Source organism: Muscardinus avellanarius, assembly GCF_963383645.1.
Source record: "Muscardinus avellanarius genome assembly, chromosome: 2".
NCBI classification, from domain to species: domain Eukaryota; kingdom Metazoa; phylum Chordata; class Mammalia; order Rodentia; family Gliridae; genus Muscardinus; species Muscardinus avellanarius.
In genome coordinates this window covers 42368899-42394404 of record NC_137787.1, presented here as the reverse complement: position 1 = coordinate 42394404, position 25506 = coordinate 42368899, and the positions used below count along the sequence as shown (strand labels likewise).

The window sequence follows — 25506 nt, the reverse complement described above, 5'->3', positions numbered from 1 at the left end:
GGCTGAGGGCTCTTCTCTGATGACCTAGTTTAATTTAAAGGCCTTCTCCAAATGCAGTCACACTGTATATTACAACTTCAATATAAATTCTGAAGGAAGGGGCACAATTTAGTTCATTAACTATACTTAGGAAAAAGGAAACTAAAAGATTAATATAATCTATAATTTGGTGTAATTCACTGATTGCTATGGTTTGGATCTAGAATTTCCCCCCGAAAGCTCATGTGTTGAAAGCACAAAGCAGCAAAGTTCTGAGGTGGGGCTTTTAGGCAGCGGATGGATTAAGCAGGCTCTGACCTCAGTAGGGATTAATTTACTCGATGGATTGATTCATTGATAGCTGGTGCACTGGCAAGTGGGACCTAGTTAGAGGAAACAGCCTATTGGCGAAATGCCCTGGAAGAGTTCCTTCCCTGCCCTCCTCCATGGCTGTCAGGAGCGGAGCAGCTCTACTCCACCAAGTCCTTGTACCATGAGGCTCTGCCTCACTTCCGGTCCAGAGCAGTGGGACCAGCCAGCCCCGGACTAAAACCACCTTGACCACACGTCAAAGGAAATCTTTCTGCTCTAATCTGTTTTCTCTTAGATATTTGTTAAGGGATGAAAAGCTGACTCATATGCAAATGAAAAGAGAATCACATGCCTAAGAAAATGAGATAGATAGGAAAGGAAGTTAAAAGAAAATAGAAATTATAAATATGTAAAGTTTTTCATTCTTCCATATTTTAGGAATGTTTTTAGGTTTAGAGGATATGTGTGAGTGTTGAGCAGCGTTCATGCTTCCCTAAAGAAGCTGAATGACTCATTCTTCTTTGTGTTGCCTCCACGTTCTCCAGGCCATTAATACCAATGTTCATGCTGTTTCTTTGTTCAAAATGCCCTTTTTCCCTACTTTTTCATGTTCAAGTCCTACTCATGTTACAAGGTCAGCTCCAAAGTTATGCAGTCCAAAAAGCTTTTCTTGATCTCTTGAAGAGCTTTAGTAATTCATCCATGTTGCATTTATGGTACTTTCATAGGATAATAGTCTATTATGGTAATTCTATAATTCCTTTACTGTATTTCCCAACTAAAATCCTAGTCCTTTGAGGAAAGCTCATGCTTATTCTTCTTTACTCGTTTTTCCTACATCAAACAATGTTTGTACTCAGTGACCTCCTGATTTAGAAATAGCAAAAAACATCTTGCAAACACCATATAAGTTAACTCATTTGAAAATTTAAATTATCTTAAGAGATTATAACTGCATAGAAAATATTAGTCCAATGACCAGCATTTCAAAGTCAGAGGAAAAGATTTCTTAGGCTGACCAAGATAAGATAAGCCAATTATAGCCTACACAGATTTCCTCAAAATTCTGTACAAAGTGCAAAAAAGCAACTGCTTATAGATTTTAATAAATAAATAAAAACAACTGAGTGAGAAGAAAGTTAAAACTCAAGGAATGTGACCAATAATGAAGTGACAAGTTTCCTGGATTGTTTTCTTTCTCTCTTCTTGCTTAATAAAGGGGCAGTGTGTAGCAGCAGAAAAGATACAAGGAGCAAAACCTCAAACAAGAGAAATGAGAACATGATCATTTGTGAGCCAGACCATATGGGGAGGGGGAATCTATGTGGGTTTGTTTGTTTACTTTTTATCTTCTGTCTCTTCCCCAAGGTTAAGCTTTGTCCCAGAACTGAATTACCATGGTAGAAGTAAATACTGGTACAGTGACCTTAATCACTGGGCAAAACCCCATCTTGTTGGATAGAGTAATTGAGAAAAGATACAAACTCACTAAGAATGCTACAAAATGGGAAACAGATGTTGTGGCATAAATGGGGAGCAGACGGTGCACTATTCCTAAGAGTTAAGATATGGATTAGGTATAAGTCTTCATAAACAGATGAATGGGTAAAATGTGGCATATATAGAAAGAAAATATTATTTAGTCAAAAAAGAATGAAATCCTGTCATTTGCAGCAAAATGGATGGAACTGGTACATTTAGTTGCTAAAAGTAAGACACAATCTGGTCTCCAAGGGATATTATGGTGGCAAATGCTCTATGACATGGAACAAAGATATGTAAATATCAAATCAAAACAATGAAGACACTATAGTCACTTTGTAGGACACAACCAACTGTATGCACAAGTGCTTGCAAAGAGCCAAAGTTGTTTACTGAGAGGAAGGCAATAGCAGCAAAACAAAAGTACCAGAAACAGTGATTATTTGTATTTATTTCATGCTCAAGATGTTTGGCCCAGGTGGACAGAAGTGAAAATAAAAGCAAGATTTTAAATTTCATAATTTTCCCACATGTGTCAATCTCTTATACATTCAAACATTAAATATCAGCACAAACTTGGCGTGACAACTAATTTTAACTAATTCTGCAATGAACTGAGAGATTATCATCTAGCTAGCTGCCATTCTGTACTTATTAAAAAGTACTTTAAAAATCTATTTCGTTTAGCTAATGAATCTATCACTTGTTTACATACTGTAAGTTCTTTCTGTCTTAATTGAGATTATTAAATCAGATAACTCAGTATCTAATTTTAGTCTCCCAGAGAAAAGCTTTGTAATGTTTTCTTTAAACAACAAAATAATGAATTTAATTTTAATTCCTGAAAAAATGTGTCTAAGTAAAATTACTTGGCTAAATGAAAACTATGTGACACCATTTTTCTTTTTTGCCTTCGTTGCCAGAAAACTTTAAATTTACTTCAAGGATCAACTAGAGGGATTAGCTTGTCTCAAGGATCTAATATTACACCTTTAACTTCCTCTAGATGGCCTTATCAGATTCCATCTTGTTTCATGTTACAAATTGCATACATCTCTAGTCTTTGTAGTAGAATTCAATAAACACTAAAGAAACCCATTCGCTAGGATAATTTATTGAGCAGTAATAACAACACAGAAATATGTTCACTAGTTTTAATTTATAGAATGATTTTCAGAAATATTTCATACAAAAATTTGAGTAACTATCATGTTCAGTGGTTATTTCTATAATAAGAATTTACATCAATACCTTAAGCATTTTTTATTTTAAATCAAGTACTATCATACTAATTTTTCAACAAAAAACTATCATGCAAGATAGAACTGAATGCTCCCTACTGGTTGTAGGAAATACCTGTGTTATTTTTAATACACTGAAACTCAAGAAGACTGGCCAAGACATAAAAGGCCTATGTAATATGAATTTGGAAACAACACAACTGATGGCTATCTTCACACTGGAACAGGCTGAAGTGCAGGGTTTCTGGGAGGTAAGACCTGGAGAAGGGTGGCTGGGGAAGCCTCTGGTGTCCTCAGGCCCATTCTCCATGGGACTTACCTACTCACAGAGATTCCAGGGAGAACATCAGTGTCTTGAAAGTCCCAGTCAGCCCAGGACCAAGAAATGTATTTTATTTATTTATTTATTTATTTATTTATTTATTTATTTATTTATTTTTCTGGGACTGAGGATTGAACCCAGTGGTATTCTACTCCAAGCTACATCTTCAGCCCTATTCTATTTTTATTTTGAAACACAGTCTTGCTAGGTTGATGAGAGTCTCACTACTAGCAGAGGCTGTCCTTGAACCTACGATCCTCCTGTCTCAGCCACCAAAGTGCTGGGATTACAAGGATTACAAGTGTGTGCCACCATGTTCTGCTTATATCCACATAATTTAAATGAGTCCCACATCAGGGACTAGGATGGAATTTATAACACCCTACCCAATTACCACTACCAATCCCTGCCATATATTCCATTAGCCTATATAACAACAAAACTATATTTTATAGGAATGGGAGTCTTTTTTTTTTTTTTTTTTTTTTTTTTTGCAGGTCTGGGGATGGAGCCCAGGGGCATTTGACCTCCAAGCTACACTCCCTGCCCTATTTTTTATTCTTTATTTTGAAACAGGGTCTCACTAAGTTGCAGAGGGCCTCACTAAGTAGCTGAGGCTGTCCGTGAACTGTGATCCTTTGGTCTCAGCCTCCCGAATGCTGGGATTACAAGCATGTGCCACCACTCCTGGCTGGATGGGAGTTTTAGACTTCACTTACAACAGAATTTTTCTCTACTTTCTAAAAGTTGATAAAAAGTAAGCAAAAGTCATCTGGTTTCATTTGTCTACTACAGTGTCTAATATTCAACTATTTCAATATTAATAGGAAAAGGAAGTGATTATTAATACTTAATTTAGCTAACTAATTTTTCAACAGTGTAAATTTTTAGTTTACCTAAACTTGTTAAAATTTTGCATATAAATAAATCTATCAATTATTTTACAAAGATTATTTGTGCCTGGCGTGGTGGCACACGCTTTTAATTCCCACGCTTGGGAGGCTGAGACAGGAGGATTGCACAGGTTCGAAGCCAGCCTCAGCTACTGAGTGAGGCTCTGTTTCCAAATAAAATATAAAATAGGTCTGGGAGTATAGCCCAGAGGTAGAAAGCCCCTAGGTTCCACCCCCAACACCACCCAAAACAAAAAAGATTATTTGTGAGAGAAAAATGTTCCTTACATTATGACAATACCATTATCGATGGAAAATGAGTCAGAAGGCAATCCAGCAATATTCCAAGCTCGAATTGTCACAGCTTCTCCTAGGGTACCCATTAGGGAGTAATCATCTGAGCAGGGGATGTCTCTTGCTTTGCACAGATTTGTCCACTCCTTGGTTTGGTTCTTTAAGACATTCACAGAAAGACTTTAAAAAGGAGGTTACAATAAAAATGCTTTTTAAACTCTTTGATAACACTATGCTCCTTGAGAAAGCAAACCATATTAGAGATTAGAACTCAACAATAATTTATGTATCATATTTTTGCTCAAATTTGTAGTTAAGAAGGTCAGTTATTCACCCAAGTGAACATTTGAGATAAAGTCTAGAGCTATTACATAATGAAGTTAGAATTTTGTTTCTGGAAAAAATAATTACCAATTATTCTTCTAAAGCTTCATTTTAAAAAGGAACAAATAAAGCCAGAAATTCTACAAAATAGTTGAAAATCATTATATTTTTCAACATATTTTATTTAAATTCCCAATATCCAGCAAGTATTCATTTTAAACCAGTAGGGGACAAAGAAAAAAACATTTCTGGCTCTTTTTTGCCCTTTGGAGAGACCATGGTAGGGTTATTAGGTTCTAAAAAGGATGGGGCACATATTAGAGTGTGTCACACCTTGCCTGGGAAAAGTCTGTTAAAATGTGCAGGGATCAGGAGAGGACTTATGAAATAAAGGTATGACTGGAGAGAAAATTGAGTTAGGAACAGATGAAAGGAAGGCATCACCAGGCCAGCAGGAAGGGAAACAGGCACTATGTCAGCATGATGAGGGCACTGTGTGTGCAGGTATCGCTGGCTGAGGGCACTGCCATCTTCCTTGGGTTCTTGCTGAGTAGGTGGGACCAAAGTTCTTTAAGATCAGCACATGAAAGGCCATAACAGTTTTTGGGCAGATGACTTTCATGACATTAATAAGCCAGCTAATATTATGTAGGATGCCCCCACATTTAGGTATGATGCCCCCTCATGATTGGCTCAATTAGTCATGGACCTTTGGCAGGAATATCATAGAAATGACTGTGATCTCCTCATTGCATCCCATCACTGGTACATGATTTCAAATTGTTCATTTACTGATGACATTAATTTTTATGACTTGACTAAAAGTGTTGTCTTCCAGGCTGCTGTTTCAAATTATATGATCTTATATGAGATTATAGGTTTTTCTGATAAAGGGACAGAACACAAAAACACTTAGCTAGATAAAAGACAGAAGTCTGTTATTTATAGCTCCAAGCTGTAAGAAGGCTGCCACACAGGGCCACACAAGGCACTGTTGTGGGGACAGTAACATCAAGCCGGAGTGAGCAGAGGCAGTGTATAGATGCAGTGCAGGATGGGACTCCCAAGTTTCCTGTACTTCCTGAAAACTGGGTATTTTAAGTCATTCTGTGGGCACAAAGAAGTGACTGTTTCTGGTTATTGGGTATCTTGGATCCTCCAGAATTTGCCTAATAAAACGCAGAAATGGTAGAGCCTAAAAAGGGAAACTATCGGGGTGAAGGGTTAGGAGAGCACACAAAAAGGAGAATCTTACTTTTAGCCATCATTCAAAACAGTGAAGGCTGCACTTGTGAACGAGTATATCACAGATTTTCACTTAAGTTGCTTTTTTCCCCTTTTCCCTTTGCAAGTAACAAATTCTTTTGTGCCGAGAGACTTTGCAACTGGGAAAATATCCTAGCTTTGGTCAACCACTCATTTTCTTCATTATCATGTCAGTAGAGATTAATTTTTTCATATTTTATTCAAATAGTTATGTTACTTTCATTACTTATTGTGATGCTGAAAATTTGGCAGTGGAAGTACCTTAAGCTAAATTCTGCATCCTTTTTCAATGTCCTCATCATTCTTTGAATACTAATTCCTGCTCACAGATATATTTCAAGCTTATCTTACAGTAATGTCTAAGATAACCAAGAATAACCTTCCTATTTTTAGGTTAGTTGATTAGCAATCTTAATTCCATCTAAAAAATCCCCTTATCACATAATATATGTTACAAAGGTAACATATTCATAGGCATAAGTGTATATCAGTATATTCACAGTTGGAGATAAGTATCATGGGGGTTGAAATTCTTCCTATCACAAATGCTTAATAAAATCATCTGGCTGTTTTGTTTCCTGTGTTGTTGTACCCAGTACAGGTGGTATGATTATGTAAGCAAGAGGTGTAGATTGCATTTCCTCTACAGATTAGGTCCCTTAGAATACAGTTCCCATTGGCAAGTTTTCTTCTGTGTGTTTTTCCGGTGAGGTTAGCCTGCACACTTGTAGTAGGTCTGCAGGTTTGTTCAGATCTTATTTGATGCTGGAGTACACCTAACAGCCTAATGATATGGGAGGAAATTGAGAAAATGAAAGCAGTATTTTTTGCAGAATGCTCTGTTTAATGTTGACAGGTATAGTATGTTACCACAGATAAACTCTGGCCTACCAATTTAGTAGACCAATTATATATCTGCAAGGATATAGCATCAGAGAGTAACTGAAATTAACATGAGGCACTTTGAATAAGCATTTCAAAATACAAGCCAAGGAGACAGGTGTGGTGGCACACATCTGTAATCCTAGTACTTGGAAGGTTGAGGCAGGAAGGAGGATCACATGTTCTAGCCCAGCCTTGGCAATTTAGCAAGGCCTCTCAGCAACCTAGGGAGATCCTATTTCACGACAAAACAAATTATAAAAAATAGGGCTGGGGTTTAGATTGTTGGTAACAAGGCAGTGAAATAGAAGGTACAAGTATAAAAGTAGCCAGTGGGTGCTCACTTGGCTATGAGATCCATAATCCCAAAAGTGTTTTTTAGTTTGATTATTGGCAGTTAAGAGATTGCTCAAAGAGTTCAATTAAAATAGAATCCGAAGTTTGTATCTCATTAACAGCAGTGTAGAATTTTGTTTTAGGAGTTGGCATGAGCACTGCAGTTGAAGGACTATGAGTCCAGTTAATCAGCTGGAATTTTCTATATTTTATTTATGAAAATCACTGGGGATAGGACTTGATTACACAAGATTATAATCCCAGTACTTGGGAGGCTGAGATAGGAGGGTTGTAGGTTCAATGCCAACTTTAGCAATTTAGGGAGGTTGTCAGCAACTTAGCAAGCCCTGTTTTCCAAATTAAAAAAAAATAGGGCTGGGGTGTAGCTCAGAGGAAGAAGAAGAAAAGAAGAAGAGGAGGAGGAGGAAGAGGAGGAGGAGGAGGAGGAGGAGGAGAAGGAGGAGGAGGAAGAAGAGGAGGAGGAGGAAGAGGAAGGAGGAAGGAGAAGTAAAAGAGGAGGAAAGAAAAAAAGGGCACTGGAAAATCTAGAAAGAAGTTGATGAGTGATTGACCTCTACTTAGATTCAGGCTTACACGGTGTGTGTGTGTGTGTGTGTGTGTGTGTGTGTGTGTGTGTGTGTGTGAGAGAGAGAGAGAGAGAGAGAGAGAGAGAGAGAGACACACACAGAGAGAGAGAGAGAGAGAGAGAGAGAGAGAGAGAGAGAGAGAGAGAGAGAGAGAGAGAGAGAAAGGTCCCTCCACTTACTAAGGCCCTTGTTGTAAAGTCTCTGCCTTAGTCAGGGTTTCCCAGCAGCAGACTGAGATGAGAATTAATGTGAGGTGATTTGCTGAATTGTGGGTGCCAGAGAAAGCAGGGCAAGCAGAGTGGAAGGGCGTCAAGGGTGTGGCTCAGCCTCACTTCTGCCGGGGGTAGTTCTGGTTTGGAAGGGCGTCAAGGGTGTAGCTCAGCCTCACTTCTGCAGGGGGTAGTTCTGGTTTGATCCGTGCTGTGAAAATGCAGGAGTGAAAGTTATTCTTTGGAGTTGTCCCAACTGGAGGGATGATTCTCACATCCCTGCCTCTGTCAGTCATCCATTAAGGGTTGCCCCAGAAAGAAGTAAATCCCCAGGCATCTAACTGTCCAAGCAACAGGTGAAGGGAGTTCAAAGAACCCAAGGAAAGACTGACAAGAGAAGCCAAAAGTGTTAGAACATGCAACTAGAAACCACTGAAAAATACCTTGTGTCTGCTCCTTGTACTTACCAAAGAATTAAAAACAAACAAACAGCAACAAGAAACCCTAAGGTCAATGCTGACTGTGATGACAGAAGGTCAAGAAGAGATCCAAACATCCCTCACCTGTCTGTAGTTAGAGGTGAAGGCTCCCAGGTACGCGACGACCCCTGAGGAGATGAGGATATCTCCTGTAAGGTTGATGTACAACTGGCCCAGCTCCAGAGCCGTTTGACTCCATCGAGTCTTCTCACCTCCAAGGCCACCAATCAACTGCTCAGCTCGTTCTAGTTTTTTGCTGCACAAGTCAACCTCAAAAATAAATGTAAGCTTTTATCAACATCTACAAGTAGGATAAGTTCAAAATAATGCAAGTTTTCACCCTCAGCGATATATGTGATTTTTTTCATGACAAACTTCCACCTAGAATTTAAAAACAATTATCTAAAAGAAAAATGTGACATATCTTGCTATGATATGGGAAAGTTCTTTTAAAAATAAACTGTCTACTGTAATACAGTTAAATAATTGTATATATTTTATATATGATGTATATATGTGCATTATGTATATTATCAAGTAATTGATAAACAATAATTGATATCTACTGTAAAATATAAAGAATAACTCTGAGGAATTCACCTATGGTAAAGACATCGGAAATTAATAAAGAACATTCTGCAAATATAGGTGTTTATGGTCGTTTTCCTTCCATTCAAAGTAATCTGAGAAAGGGTGAAGGCAAATTGAGGGGTAGCTCCGTGATAGAACACTTGTCTAGCAGTATAAGGCTCTAGCTTGGATCACTAGCATCAAAAATAATAATAAAAGAAGAATCAGGATGCATGAATTTTAAATATTTTTCTTCACTTAATTTATGGTCAGTTTAATGATGATTTTACAGTTTAAATATTTAAAGTTAAATGTTTAACAATTTATGTTTATTTATAGAGTACAATCTTCAAGTTATTTAAGGTTGTTAACTTGGACACTTGTAGATAAGTTCAAATAGGACACTAGTTAACAGATAATAGCCATTTTGTGCATGGGATCGTCAACCAATTTAATTACTTATAATTAAAAAAACATGATTTTTTAAAAGTGGTGGAAGGAGAGCATTTATGAAGGTGGCAAACTGGGGAAAAGAGTCATGTCAACCCATGCAATTCCAGAAAAACACCTGGATTCTTTTGATTCAGTTTCCAAGTATCATTACCTCATTATTCTGGAAAGAAGATTAAGTAGAGTTTATCTTGAAGTTCAAACTGAAATAATTTGCATGAAAAGAGAAATCTAATAATCAACGAAAGCTTCTGCTTTTAGGTTATTTTGAAGTAAGATTGGTGTTATAATTTTTCCCAATACTATTAATATTTATGTTAGATAAATGCTTTTAGATCAAAAGATATTAAGTACCTGTTTGTTTGTTTGTTTGTTTGTTTATTGGTGGTACTGGGGATGGAACCCAGGGGCTACACTTCTATCTCCGGGCTACACTCCCAGAAGTATTTTATATTTTATCTGGAAACAGGGTCTCTTAAGCCAGCGAGGCTGGCTTAGAACCTATGCAATCCTCCTGTCTCCGCCCCCCAAGCACAGGGATTACAAGCCTGCACCGCTGTGCCCGGCTAAGTACCAGTTTATTTAATGACACATTTGAAAAAAATAAAAAAGTATGTACTGGGTCATATTTTGGATACTTACAAATTTAAACTTTTTCTATTTAATTTTCTTTATATAGATGTCTTTACAAATTTAAACTTTTCTATTTAATCTTATCTATGTAGATGTTTTCATAAATTTAAACTTCTTCTATTTAATTTTCCCTGTGTGGATATCTTTTGCCTTCCTGCTTTTTTTCCTCACCCATTCTTTTTTACAATAATGCTGAATCACTTGTCATTAGAAACTAGTAAGTGAAAATATTTTAGCTAAAACTTTACTTTCAAAAGCAGGTATTTAGTACATATGTTTGTAATTCTACTTTACTATAATTTATACATATGTTTGTAATTCTACTTTACTATAATTTCCAACATTTTACTATAAAAAGTAAACAAAAATCTCAAACATATAGAGTTGAAAAATGTTTATAGAGAGAAATTACACACCCATCTATTGGCTCAATTATTTAAACTAAAACTGAATATCCAGCAATCATGCCCAATAGTAGGTCACATATTACAGATTAGAACAGTGTCCTATATTTGTGCAAATATAGGTTACAGGAGAGATCCCAGAGGAAGAAGCAGCCTGGGGCTCTTGAAAGAGAGAAGCCATTACACTCAGATTGCCTGGGTTCAGGTCTTAGACTTGATACTTAAAAGCTGGGCTGACCATGAGCAAGCTGCTTATTTTTCCTGTTTTTAATTTTCCTCAGATGGTGAAGAGTGATTATCAGAAGCCTATTATGAGAACAGATAAAAAGATAAACGATGCTCTTATAACTATAATGTATTGTGAGACAATCCTAATAGTATTCTCACCAGAAAAGAAACACAGGAAATCATCAATAGGGGAAGATAAAACTTATATTTTTACATTCTTTGAAAGGTTTAAAATTTTACTATCGTTGTCATTTTTGTAATAAAATAATAAAAAATGAAACAACTACCACGCCTTGTACATAATAAACACCCAATAAATGTTTGCTATTATAAGCCTCTTTTTTTTGGTACTGGGGATTGAATTTATGAGCATTTGACCTCTAAAGTACATCTTCAGCTCTAATTTATTTTTACTTTAAAAGAGAGTCTCATTTAGTAGCTGAGGGACTAAATAAGTTCTTGAAACTGGCCTTAAACCTGTGATCTTCCATTACCAGTCTCCTACGTACTGGATTAAAGGTTTGCACCACCACATCCAGCTGTTATAAACTATTTTAATGCTTATTTTCTGGAACATAATCAGACTTTAGAATTGAATTTGTGAACATGATATAACTTATATAAACTTTCTCTTAATCTTAAAACATTTTCAGTGAACACTGTATGAGTTCTAATCTCAGCTTTGCCACTATTATATAACCTAGGTCACTTAGTGCCTCAGGGTCTCTATTTCCTTATTTATAAGATTAAAAGTCAACTAAACAATCTAGTTCCATATCCCAGAAATCTAAAAGAGAGACTAGCAAAAAGTTTGTTTAAGAATCACAAGAAAAAGCTGGGTGTGGTGGCTCAAGCTTGTAATCCCAGTACTTGGGAGGCTGAGACAAGAGGATCACAGGTTCGACAGCAACTTAGTGAGGCTCTCAGCAACTTATTAGACCCTATTTCCAAAATAAATAATAAAATAAAATAGGTCTTGGGGTCTAGACTGGAGGTAGAAAGTGCCTGGGTTCCATCTCCAGAAACACCAAAAAAAGAAAAAAAAAGAAAAAAAAAAAAGCCAGAGAATATTGTAGGCTTTGTGGACCAAGAAACAAACCTGAAAAACGATATTATGTCCTATATAGTAAGTATCTCCACAGCCACTTAATAGTTAATCACTTTTAAATGTCAAAAGTGATTACGTATTAACACTACATTACCTACATCATCAGCTCATAGGCCATACAAAAGCAGGCATGGGCAGCCTTGGTCTGGGGACCACACTGAGCTACCACCCACCAAGGAAGCAGAAAACAGGACAGGTGCAGTATGAGTTAGTGGGTACGTTCTCATTCATGACACTTGAGCACTGGTTCATGTCTGTCCCAATCAGCACATACCTGGTTTTCTTTTTTTTTCTTTTTTTTTTTTTTGTGGGTCTGGGGATGGAACCCAGGGGCATTCAACCTCCGAGCTACACCCCCTGCCCTATTTTTTATTCTTTATTTTGAAATCAGGTCTCACTGAGTTGCAGAGGGCCTCACTAAGTAGCTGAGGCTGTCCGCGAACTGTGATCCTCCGGTTTCAGCCTCCCAAATGCTGGGATTACAAGCGTGCGCCGCCACGCCCGGCTTCACATACCTGGTTTTCCAAGTCGGCCTTCTTTTGTTTATTTAACTCAAGTGTGTCCTGGAGCTTGGCCAGTTTGTCCTGGACTTCCTGGAGGGCTGCCTGCTTCTTTCTAAGACCATCCATGGCAATTTTAAGCTCCCCCTCAGCAGCAGCCAGCTTTATTTTCTTAGGAGCTACTATTTTTGCCACTCTGCAAAGAAGCAAAATTGGAAAAGTAAATATCTAATTAATATGGCACTTTCTGCTTCTGAATTTGCTTTTCTCAGTACTCATGCCCTGACTCAAAACTTTATGTAAAAATCTATACTCATTTCTCTATTCCATATTTCATCTAAGAATCAAACCTGATCCTAGTCATAAGAAATGAATATTAAAATAAGCATCAAATATATACATTGCTTTCAAATATATAATTTTTAATTTAAAATAAAACATTGCCAAAGTGCATTTTGTGGATTTTTAAAAAGGACAGTAAGGGTAAACATGAAGGATATTACAGTGTTAGACTAGTCTAAGAGGCTAGGAATTAATTCTGTTAGGGAAGAAGCATTTTATATTTGTCATTTTACCTTCTCTATTTTTTCTTTTCTTTTCTTTTCTTTTCTTTTCTTTCTTTCTTTTTCTTTTCTTTTTTTTTCTTTTGTACTGGGGATGGAACCCAGGGGCCTTCTACCTCCGGGCTATAACCCCGACCTATTTTATATTTTATTTGGAAACAGGGTCTCACTAGGTTACTGAGAGCCTTACTAAGTGGCTGAGGCTGGCTTCAAACCTGTGTGATCCTTCTGTCTCAGCCTCCCAAGTACTGGGATTACAAGCATGTGCCACCACACCGTTTACCTTTTCTATTTTAAAAAATGCCAGGCATGGTGGTGCATGTCTGTAATCCCACTACTTGGGAGGCTGAGACAGGAGGATCAAAGGTTTGAGGGCAGGCTCAGCAAGTAGTGAGAATCTCATTAACATAGGAATATTCATTCAAAATAAAACTAAGAACTAGAGTAGGGAGTGTAGCTCAGAGGTAGAATGCCCCTGGGTTCAATCCTAGTACCACAAAAAGAAAAAAAAAAACATAGAATATGCACTCAATCATTTGTATCATAAGTATATATGGCAACAAAAGAAATTACACATGAAAAATGGATATAAATTCTCTCCTCAATATATAGAAAATAAGGTCAATCGTATTATCTTTCTAAGTAAATGAAAAAGAACTAAATCAAAATTTATCAATAATATATCATGGTCTGAAGCATATATAGGATTATTATATCTGTATAATGATTCAAACTGGATGGATTTGAGTTTAAAAGACATCCGTGTGCAGGGTAAGAATGTGAGGTTTATGTCCGTTTTTCTGCATAGGTTTAACCAGCTTTGCCAACACCATTTGTTGAAGAGGCTGTCTTTTTTTCCAATGTGTGTTTTTTTGTCAAAAATCAATTGGCTGTGTGTGTATTCATTTCAGAGTCTTCTATTCTGCTCCATTGGTCTATGTGTCTGTTTTTGTGCCAATATCATGCTGCTTTAATTACGATAGCTTTGTAGTTATAGTTTGAAGTCAGGTATTGTGATGCCTCCTGCAAGGTTCTTTTTTACAACTGGTTTACAAAACATAGTCCAAAGATCCCTGGTGACCCTAAAGACACATGCTCCTTCAGGAGATTGACAAAGTGTTCTTTAGTCCAACTAAACATCTGTGAGAACCTGGATTTCTTTTTACATACATCAATCAAAACAAAACAATATATCAGATGTGAGAAGAAACAATTTTGGGAGTTCAGCTGTTTTATTGCAAACTGCTTGCTTGCTTTCTTTCTTTCTTTCTTTCTTTCTTTCTTTCTTTCTTTCTTTCTTTCTTTCTTTAGCAGTGTTGGGATTGAACCCAGGGTTTATACATGCTAAGCAAGAGTTCTATCACCGAGCTACACCCCTAGCCTTAAGACAAATATTAAAGAGATTAGCAAAAATACAATAAAACAAATTTCTCTTAAAAATTGCTTTTTATCATGTTTTGGATAAAAATGTGGATTTCTGAAACAAATAACTTACATTACCCTGCAATGTTTTTGTTGCTATTTCAAATGAATTGATAAGTAAACACTTTTTAAAAATTTTTCCATTTTAAGTTTGTTTTTCCTTTCCTTTTCTCTTTCCTTTCTTCTTCTTCTCCTCCTCTTCCTCCTCCTTCTTCTTCCATGTGTGTTTTACAGCAGATTGAATCCAGGGGCAACCCACCTCTCAGTTAGAGCCTAGCAGTATTTTATTTTGAAACAGGGTTTCACTAGGTCTCGGAGGCTGTCCTTGAACCTATAATCCTCCTGTTTCAGCCTCCTAGGTACTGGGATTAAAAGCATATACCATGGGCATGGTGGTACACACTTGTAATCCTAGTACTTGGGAGGCTGAGACAGGAGGATCATAGGTTCAAGGACAGCCTCAGCAAGAAGTGAGACTCTTATCAACTTAGTGTGACCCTGTTTCAAAATAAAAATTAAGAACAGGACTAGGAGTGTACCTGGGAGGTAGAATGCCCCTGGATTCAATCCCTAGTGCCACACACGCACACACAAAACTTCTCCATTTTAATTTCTAACATGGCGCATAAAAGCTTTGCAATAGGGGTCTTTTTTAAGAGTATAAAGGGTTCCTTAATCCAAAGAGTTTAAGAACCACTAGATTATCTTATTTAATTGGGATGACCTTGCTTCCAGTAAATGGGTAAACACATAGCAGATTCAGACATGACCTTCTAAGAAGCTCTGCACTCACATAGCTTTTAAGTTTTACATTGTCTAAAAAACCAAATGTGAAAGCAAAACAGGTTTCTTTTCATCAGCACTTACTTATCATATGAATCCATTGCTATGACCCATTTGCACAGGCCTTCGGCAGCTGTGGAAGCATTTCTAATCTTTTCTGGAACGAAGTCTGGGTTTGGAATATAATTTTTTCTTATAATATTCATATAAGCTGCTGGAATATTGTCCTTGTCATATTCATGAAGTGACTGTAGAAACCGAATGTCCCCAAGAAGTCTCTTCGCTGGGCCCCAGAAATCCTCGATTTTTTTTCCTGAACCTGTTGGGTCAGGGATTTTGTCAGCTTTGATGCCTTTCAGGATGCATATGGCTTCCATGACCAGCTTGACACCTGCAGGAGGACTCTTCATTGACTTGACCACCGTGATATCCTTGGAATAATAACATTCTCATTACTGAAAAGAACATTTACTTGTACATCAGTTGTACTTGGTTTCTAGTTTCAGAGCAATCTTTAGATACAGAAGCTCACTCTTTTATACTGGGAAGAAATGGGAGCAATGATAGAACTTCATTGAAAATATTGCCCAGTTTGTCTCAAGGGAAAATGGTAAAACAAATAACCACAACAAAAAGAATAATAAAAAGCCGGGCGTGGTGGCACACGCTTGTAATCCCCACGCTTAGGAGGCTGAGACAGGAAGATCGCACACGTTCGAAGCCAGCCTCAGCTACTTAGTGAGGCTCCCAGCAACTTAGTGAGACCTTGTTTCTAAATAAAGTATAAAAGTAGGTCTGGGAGTATAGCCCGGAGGTAGAAAGCCTCTGGGTTCCACCCCTAGTACCACCACCACCAAAAAAAAAAAATTCGATATCATGTTTATACATGATGGCTCTTTCAAAAACACAAAGAAGGCCAGACATCATGGCAGACACCAGTAATCCCAGCTACTGGGAGGCTGAGTCAAGTTTGAGGACAGCCTGAGCACCTTAGGGAGAACCTGTCTAAAAAATAAAAATTAAAAGGGCTGGGGATGCAGCTCAGTGGCAGAGTGCCTCTAGGTTCAATCACCAGGAACAAAACAAAAAACAGAACAACAACAACAATCAAACCACAAAGAGATTTGGATGTTCAAGTGCCATAGTTTCTTAAAAATATAAAAATAATATATACCTGTTGTGAGAATAAGAAAAATAGAAACTGTACATCAGAAAGTGTCTCATCTTACTGAGAGTCGTCTAAATAACCCTGCCTGCTATATATAATTAACAACTACAAACATTTTTGTTCAAATTGTATATTTTTTCTATAGGTATAGACTAGAATTAATTTATATGTATAAAACCTCCTACATTTAAATAGCAACATACAGTGGACATTCTTTTAGGTTGATAAACACCAATATTATCACTTCTAGTGTCTGAGTGGCGTTACAAAGCAAAGGTATGCAGCATGCTAAGAAACTATGATTTTTTTCTCTCCTTTTACTATTAAAATCACCATCCTTTTATTTTTAGAGTTTTTGGTGTATATTGGCAAGCACTCTCAGAAAGTACCTCAGGATGCCAGTTTTGATAGACACACCCTCACCACCATGGGCAGGAATTCTGGTAAACAAAAGAATTCTTAGTCTAATCTGCCTTTCTTTAAATGTAAGTGAAATGGGCTATATTTTATATGCTACTATTCATTTGTATTTTTTCTTTTGTAAATTACCTCTTTTTTTTTTTTGGTGGTACTGGGGTTCCTGGAAGCCCTTCTACCTCCGGGCTACACTCCCAGACCTATTTTATATTTTTATTTGAAAACAGGGTCTCTTAAGCCAGCAAGGCTGGCTTTGAACCAGCGCGATCTTCCTGTCTCCGCCTCCCAAGCGCAGGGATTACAAGTGTGCACCACTACACCAGGTATAAATTACCTCTTTTTAACATTTACTATTCTTAGAGCTACTTTTCTTACTCATTTTTTCATTTATCTTTTTTTTCCCAGAAACACAGCAATCTTTTGTTTGTTTCAAATATTTACTCCCATGTTTTTGTAAAGTTCTGTTTATGGTGTGTATGTCAAACATAAGGTCTTGATTTTTAGCTACTAACATTTATTACTTTAAACATTATTATAAAAAGGATATTCAGATAATTTGTAGTTTTCCTGGTTGGATTTTTTTTCCTGATTACCCTCATACTTAGGAAATCTCAGGTCCTAGTCCACTCCAAGATTATAAACCTCTGACCTGTACTTTCTACTATGCAAATGTTTTATAATATGCTGTTTACATTTTAATTTCAGTTCGAAATATATTTTGGAGTAAAATGTGAAGAAAGAATCATATACTTTTCTATCCCACCCTAACTTTAGCCAAGAGTCCCAAATAAATCTACTTTTAATTTTCTAAATTGAAATATTCTCCTTTAAGTCATAATTGCTAATGTACTCAAAGCTAAGACCAACTATTCAAAGTAAATCATTATAAGCACATTCGTATGTGTCATTAAAAAACCATGAACAAATATTGACACAATACTTTATTATATCTACTGGGAGATGTACACCAATTACAAAATGGTCTATATACGAAAAAGGTAATTTGGGTGCCTCAGTGCATCAGTACTTGGGAGGCTGAGACAGGAGAGGCACAGGTTAGAAGACAATCTCAGGAATATACTGAGATTCTCAGAACCTAGTAAAACTGTTTCAAAACAAAAAATAAAAATAGAGCTTGGGGTGTAACTTAGAAGTAGAATGGGTTCAATTCCCAAAACAGTCCAAAAAAAAAAAAAAAAAAAAAGCAAGGAAAAGAAAAAGATACAACTTAGCCTCAAAATATATGCTTGGGTCTTATGCCTTTGTTGATTACTATAAGCTCTTGAAAGAAATTTCAATTTTTTTGGTTGGTTATACCCTCTGGTAGCTTTCTTTCTGTTCAAAAGTGTCCTATACACATGCATTTCCTTTTCTGGTGAACTAGGACATCTTTTTGCTAATTTCAAAATGCCTTCAATTCCACTAACTTCAGAGACTTATTTGGAGAGACAAATGAGGTTGTGGCATATGCAGAGTCCTTTCTGAGCTGCACCTGTACTTTTCCTAGCAAGCACCTGCCTGAGCTCTCACCTGGGCAGTAAGCGTATCGAGGGCAGACAGCGCCGACTCTAAGATCGGCAGGGCCCCGGCCAGGTCAGCGTCACACTCGTCTTTGATGGCCTTGGCAGCCATGGCTTGCTCGTTTGCTATTGTCTCATCAGCTTTCACAATTTTTTCAGTTTTGGCAACTTCTACAGACTCTCTCTCGATGATCACCATCATCTCATCCACCTCTTTGCTGGCGACTTTTAACTGAGGATGCAGCGCCTCCAGCTCGAGTTGCATTGTGGCTACTTGAGACGAAGCAGAATCCAGCTTATCCAAACCCACTTCGTACCTCTTCTTCATTTTCATTACTTCACTGAAAGCAAAGGGGGTCAAACAAGGTCAACTGGGAAGATCTGTATCCAGCAACTGGGAAAAAATCCTCAAGTGTCCTTGAGTTCCCCAGGCTTTAACAAGACATAAACTAGAGAAGTGGTCTGAAAGACTTTCATGTATTAACAGCTTGTTAAAAAATATGAACTCTAATATGTAACAATTAATCTCACTGTTTCATATCATCCTAACACATCAGTTTAAAAATGCTGAGAAATAAAACTCTAGAACACTGAACTGTGCACAATTAAGAGCAGACAGTATGTCTTTGTCCTTTTTGTGTTTTCAGATACTACATAGTACCTAGGCACATAATAGAATCCAAAGGAATAAATATACCGCGCATAAGGAGAGGTGGATCCCATATTAAAATCAACGCTGCATGTCAAAACTCACTCGCCTTGGGAAGTTGATTCCAACACCACCGTTGTTCCTTAAGACCTTATGATCATCTAAACAGACCTCAGTGCTCAAAACATTATTCTGAATCCTGTCACGGGTGAAAATGCTTTTTAAATAGGAATGTTTTATTAAGAAAAAAGGAACCAATAAGATAGATTTTAAGTTCAACCGGTTTTTTTTTTTTTGGTGCAAAATAATTTATAAATAACTAATTAGAAATAAGGTGCTATTTTGCTATACTTTCAATTTTAATCTTTCAAAGTTCTTTGATGTTCTCTTAAAGAGAAAACTCCCTTTTATACTTTGTTTCATACGTGATATATCTTCATGTTTCAAAGTAAAAGGTGATGCATTTTAAAAATCCTTTTCAGCCGGGCGTGGTGGCGCACGCATGTAATCCCCGCGCTTGGGAGGCGGAGACAGGAGGATCGCACAGGTTTGAAGCCAGCAGCGCTGGCGTAAGAGACCCTGTTTCAAAAATATAAAATAGGTCTGGGAGTGTAGCCCGGAGGTAGAAGGGCTTCCAGGAACCCCAGTACCACCAAAAAAAGAAAAAAAAAAATCCCTTTCAAAGCCGGACAAGGTGGCACACATTTGTAATCCCAGCATTTGGGAGGCTGAGACTGGAGGATCGCAGTTTGCAGACGGCCTCAGCTGCTTAGTGAGGCCCTCCGTAGTTTAGTGTGACCCTGTTTCAAAATAAAGAATAAAAAATAGGACTGGGAGTGTAGCTCGGACGTAGAATGCCCCTGGGTTCCATCCCCAGTGCCACACACACACACACACACACACACACACACACACACACATCATTTTCAAAAGATAGGCTGGAGGAGAAAAACCAGCCTGACCTGGAAAGAATAATCAACAAACACTGAGGAGACTGTCATAGGAGAAAAAACCTAGCAGTGAGGGCATACCAGGAAAGCCCGGTGTGGCGAGCACAGGCAAGTCTCGGTCCTGCCTGCGTGAGACGGCTGCAGTGCTTCACCCCGTGGTGAACACTGATTTCTTCACAAGTGACCTGATAACTTGCTTCTAAGTTATGCCTGGCTATTACAAGACCTGAAGTTTTTGGCTACTCAGGGGAAAGTAAGCACAGGGCAGAAATATGAGTTCTGGTAAAGAAGAATTTTAAAAATGTTGTATTTTTAATTTTCAAGAAAGTGTGAAAGAAAAAATGGAAAAGAATAAGAATATTAAGAATACTTGAAAATGCATAAAAAACGGACTCAACTTTCCTATAAGCTAATGTTAATTTGTTATTGTAGTTTTGTTTTCATTTTGAATAACTTTAAGTATTGTGAGCACACAATAAGCACAGTGTTGACCATGGGTGATATCCAAAATTTAATCAGAAGCTCCAAGTGCTTTTTAAAAAATAGGTTTTTTTTTTTTTTTTTTTTTGGTGATACTGGGGTTCCTGGAAGCCCTTCTACCTCCAGGCTACACTCACAGACCTATTTTTATATTTTTATTTGGAAACAGGGTCTGGCTGGCTTCGAACCTGCACGATCCTCCTGTCTCTGCCTCCCAAGCGCGGGGATTACAAGTGTGCACCACCATGCCCGGCCCTAAGAAATAGATTTTATTAAATAACTAATACGATAATAATTATAAAAGCCTTAAGTAATAATTCTAAGTAGTGAATGACAATTTTTAAAAAATAATCCACGTCATGTTTTGCTGCTTCATCCAGAGGAATGATTTTCTTTCACATACTAGTTACTCACAACATTGCCTGAAAAATTAAAAACATGTCTTAATATGACTCAAAGGCAGATAAAATCCCATAATGATATATTTTCATATCAACCAGTATGACAAAGCAGAAGAAACAAGACCACAATAACAGTTCAAAATAAAATTCACAGAATGAGCACTCTGAAGCCAGTCCCTACACAGCTGGCACAGTTCATGTGACCTGCACGCCCCGCACGTCATCACAGGTCATCAGCCAGTGAAGCCACTGCTCCTTTGATGCAGGCTCACAAACACACTGAAGGGTCCAAATACTGTTCTGGTGGCAATGCAAGCACGACAGACCCTAAATAAGAAAGCTCTTCCGAAGGAAAATGGAGAAAAGCAAAGAGCAGCCAGGAGGCTCCCAGTGCTTTTAATCTTCCCAAATAGGAAAATAAGAAGGAAAAAGAGAGACCAACAATCCATTAAGTAAAAGACCATAAGATCTTCACAGAAAGACACTTATCTTGAGAGCCAAAGAAATAATAAAACCCATCTAAGTCACGTAGCATCGCTGGGTGAGAGTTACAGATTTCACTGGGTAGAGAGAAAAATTACGACTGCTATGATTCGCAGGGGTGACTAGGAGAGTCCAGCTCAGGAGGACACAGTAGTAGGCACTGTGAATGTGATGAGGAATGTCACGTCAGTATCCTGGTAGCATCCAGCCCAGTATGACACATGGTGCTTCAAAATGCTTGACATAGTAGGTTAGCCACTGGAAGATCTAGAATTAGCTATAGAGATATATAATAAAAACAAAGCACAGAGTACTAACATTTTAATGTTAAGGAATTTAAGTACAGTTGGCATCTTAAGTGCATCTTTGGTACTACCAAACTACCAAAATAATGTATGTGTATCTATGTTCATAGCCACACAATTCACAATTTCCAGATGATGGGACTAGCCAAGATGTCTATCAACAGATGAATGAATTACAAAACTACAGGATATGTACGCAATGGAATTTTAGCCATAAAAGAAGAACAAAATTTGCGGGGTAATGGATGGAACTAGAGAACATTATGCTAAGTGAGATTAATCAGTCACAAAAAGTGAAAAATCTGATTCTCTCCTAATATGTGGAAGCTAGGGAGAAAAGGGCCATAGGAGGAACTCTAGAAAAAGAAGGAGAAACCACAGATGAGAAAATAAGACTACCTAATGGAGGAAGATGGTAGGGGAGAAGAGAGAAATTCCCTAATGTAAATGACATACATTCATAAACATATCAAAATCTATCAGTAAGCCAAACATGAGAAGAAGGGAGGGGGAAGTGAATGGGGTGGAAATTGGGAAAGGGCTAAATAAGTGATGTGTGCATGTATTCCTCTACCATCTTGTATTCCATTAAGATATATGACTACAATGCACCAATACAAATTTTTTTAAAAAGAAAAAAATATGTTTTGTTAAGATTGATAGACTAGCCATCAAATTCTAATATTAATATTATATAAGTGAACTATAGATCAGGTTTATAATTTTAGGTAAAATACTATAAATTTTATAGCTTATGTTTAACCATTTAAAATAACTTAAGGCCAACAATATGTGTAAGTTTAACTTACTGGATTTATTATTAAGTACATAAGCAAGTTTGATTTGTTATATCAGAAATTAGAAGTAAAAATGTATCAAAATACAAATCCAATATAAAATTGTTTACATAAGTTTCTTAATGAGAACAAATATTAATTTAAATTCAATATAAATTTTCTAAAACCTCTAACTTTCTGATTTAAAGTTAATACATTTCAATTTTTATAACATACATACTAAGCATTAATTTTTAGAACCAAAGAAATTTTGAATAGACCTTTCTGAAAACTCACCTTGACATTTTCTACAGCCTGCCTGCCTGCCTGTCTGCCTTCCTCTCTTTTTTCCTTCCTTTTTCTTCTTCCTTTCTTTCTGTACTGGTAATTGAACCCAGGGGCATTCTACCACTGAGCTACACTCCCAGCCTTTTTTGTGTTTTATTTTGAAACAGGGTCTTGCTACATTGCGAAGGTCTTCCTAAACTGCTGAGGCTGGCCTCATACCTGAAATTTTCCTGTTTTAGCCTCCCAAGTAATGGTATTATAGGTGTGCACCACCATGCCCGGCTGCATGTGAATTTTTTGATGTTTATATATTGATATTTTCAAATTAGAGTTTATTAGCAAAAGAAAGTTAGTCATGTATATTGAGTAGCTTTTTCTGGGGTTTCAGCTGTGCAGAACCCAAAGACAGAGTTCATGTATTATCGAATTACTGAACAAAGAAAAATCACTCTCTATTGCGGTCTACTTGGTATCTTGGTTAAAGAACCCTGGTTCTTACCACAGTAACGAAAGGCAGACCTTCATTCTTTCAACAGACACTACTATGCATTTATGATATGCTCAGTAATGTATTTGCCAGAAAGAATAAGACCTATTTCCTACCCTAAAAACCTATATGTAGTAAATGGTTTAAAGATTTAACAAAGCAATCAATTTGTATGAAACAAATCTCATTTATATTACTGCCATGCCATATTTGTACACAAATATATATATTTTTGTGTGTGGTGCTAGGGATGGAACCCAGGGGCATTTTGCCTCCAAGCTACACATCTAGCCCTATTTTTTATTCTTTATTTTGAAACAGAGTCTCACTGAGTTGCAGAGGGCCTCACTAAGTAGCTGAGGCTGTCCTCAAACCCAGATCCTCCTGTCTCAGTCTCCTGAATGCTGGGATTACAAGCGTGCACCACCACGCCCAGATATGTACACAAATATTTTTTAAACTGTCATAGCTTACTTAGAAATACGAAATTTCATCTTTACCTTCTTTTCTTTTCCAGCAACAGTTTGAAGGTGTAGATTAATTCAAGGTAAGAGGTGGGAGTCACATAATTGTATCTTTGAAGTTCTTCATAGAAGGATGTCGATAAATTGATGGTAGAAGTGTGAAAGATCTTACACATGTTGATACAGCCCTCTCGAATTTCCTCTGACATTTCAGTTTCTTCCAAGAATCGTGAGGCCACTGCCTGCAATGCATCTTCAGGCCATGACTAAATTTAAATGATTTAGCACATTAGCAAAGTTACCAATATAAGCCCTGTTACTACTGCAGCCCTTTATGGTTTCTAGATGCTGGAGATGGACAGGAATGTAGTATGGAAGACAGGATCATGAGGGTTTTACTCATGTACTTGCGTGCTTGGGGCAGGACATCAGTAGTTGTGTATATGCCATTCACTCTCTATGGTTTGTTCTAGGTTTAGAGCAATTGTTCCTGAACACTGCAGGAGCAAGGAAGGGGAAAGGGACTAAATGCTTGTGCATTTTGCTGGTATTAATGAATTTTCCCAACAGTTTTCTGGGGTAAATATTCTCTCCCCTGAAACACGAGAATCAAATAAATAACTACCTCCTTGATTTGTCTTGGATGGCTTGTTGATATCTTAAACTCAACCAGCCAAAGAAATATGATTCCAATTTCCCCCATCATAATTGTAGCCTTGCCAAGTTCTGTAAATATCACCACCACTCACTTTTTCCCCCGAGCCCAAACTAGGCATCAGTCTTTATCTCTCCCCTCTTCCTCATGAAGGAATCCATGAGCAAGTTCTGTGGCTACCCCTGAAATAGCTTCCACCTCCTTCCCCCTCTTCCTTTATCTACAACCATCCAAACTCAAGACTATTTTAATCAGCCTGGATTATTCCAATAGTACCCTAGCTGCTTTCGTTTTTCTACCATAGAAGGTGAATCAGCTCCTGTTACATGCCTCATCTTATGACCCTTTGAAGTCCTTCCAGCCTACTTAGGATAAAATCCAAACCAGTCAGCACATCTGTGCCTGGATTTGGCCCTGCCCACCTTTCTGACCTCAACCATGCCACCTCGCTCTTTGTTTCTCTGCTCCTATCATCCAGGTTAACTCCATCCAGTACTTCTCATTCCTTCCATCCACCCCTTGCCTTCACTTGTTTACGACATCTGCCCAGGACTTCTCAGTACTGTTATTTTCCTCTTTCAAGTTCACTTATTCAGGAAGCCTCTACTTATATACTATTCTGTCTGATATAATTACTTCTTGCTCATTTTTCAGTAGATAGATAGTAATAAGCTCAAGGAGAGCAGAGCTTGTGTTTATCCTCTTTGCTGCCTCATCTGTAGCTTTCAGAATAAGAACAGCTTTAAGCCTGGCGTGGTGGTGCAGGCTTGTAATCCCCGCACTTGGGAGGCAGAGGCAGGAAGATCATGCAGGTTCGAAGTCAGCTTCTCTGGCCTAAGAGACCGTTTCTAAATAAAAATAATATAAAAAAATGGATCTGGGAGTGTAGCCTGGAGGAACCCCAGTACCACCAAAAAAAAAAAAAAAAAAGAACAGCTTTAAGACAAGAAAGAGTTCAAAAATATGTTTTACATGAAAATAGTTTTACCAGGAGTTGAGGTACAAAAAGACTCTGCAAATTTTCAAGATAATAAATGGTTATGGGTTAGATCCTTAAGGATCCGATCCATAGATACCCTACTGTACATGGGGAAAACACATTGTGATACTCTTAAACCAGAAGGGAGAATTAAATTATTTTCCACACTAATCTAGTCAGTCTCCTTTTGCCATTCTTTTCCCACAGCCACATCATT

General features: G+C 37.5%; 1 protein-coding gene across 1 annotated transcript in view; it reads right to left on the bottom strand.

Moving 5' to 3' along the window:
- The window catches only part of DNAH7 (dynein axonemal heavy chain 7), a gene marked incomplete at both ends in the record, with an annotated part of 253563 nt that overhangs the window by 79485 nt on the left and 148572 nt on the right, over positions 1-25506 (bottom strand). Inside the window, 6 exons of the mRNA XM_080689358.1 lie at positions 4518-4681; positions 8691-8876; positions 12515-12695; positions 15352-15698; positions 18383-18713; positions 23692-23921. Of these exons, the coding sequence (XP_080545484.1) occupies positions 4518-4681; positions 8691-8876; positions 12515-12695; positions 15352-15698; positions 18383-18713; positions 23692-23921 (1439 nt within the window). The remainder of the gene's footprint in view (positions 1-4517; positions 4682-8690; positions 8877-12514; positions 12696-15351; positions 15699-18382; positions 18714-23691; positions 23922-25506) is intronic.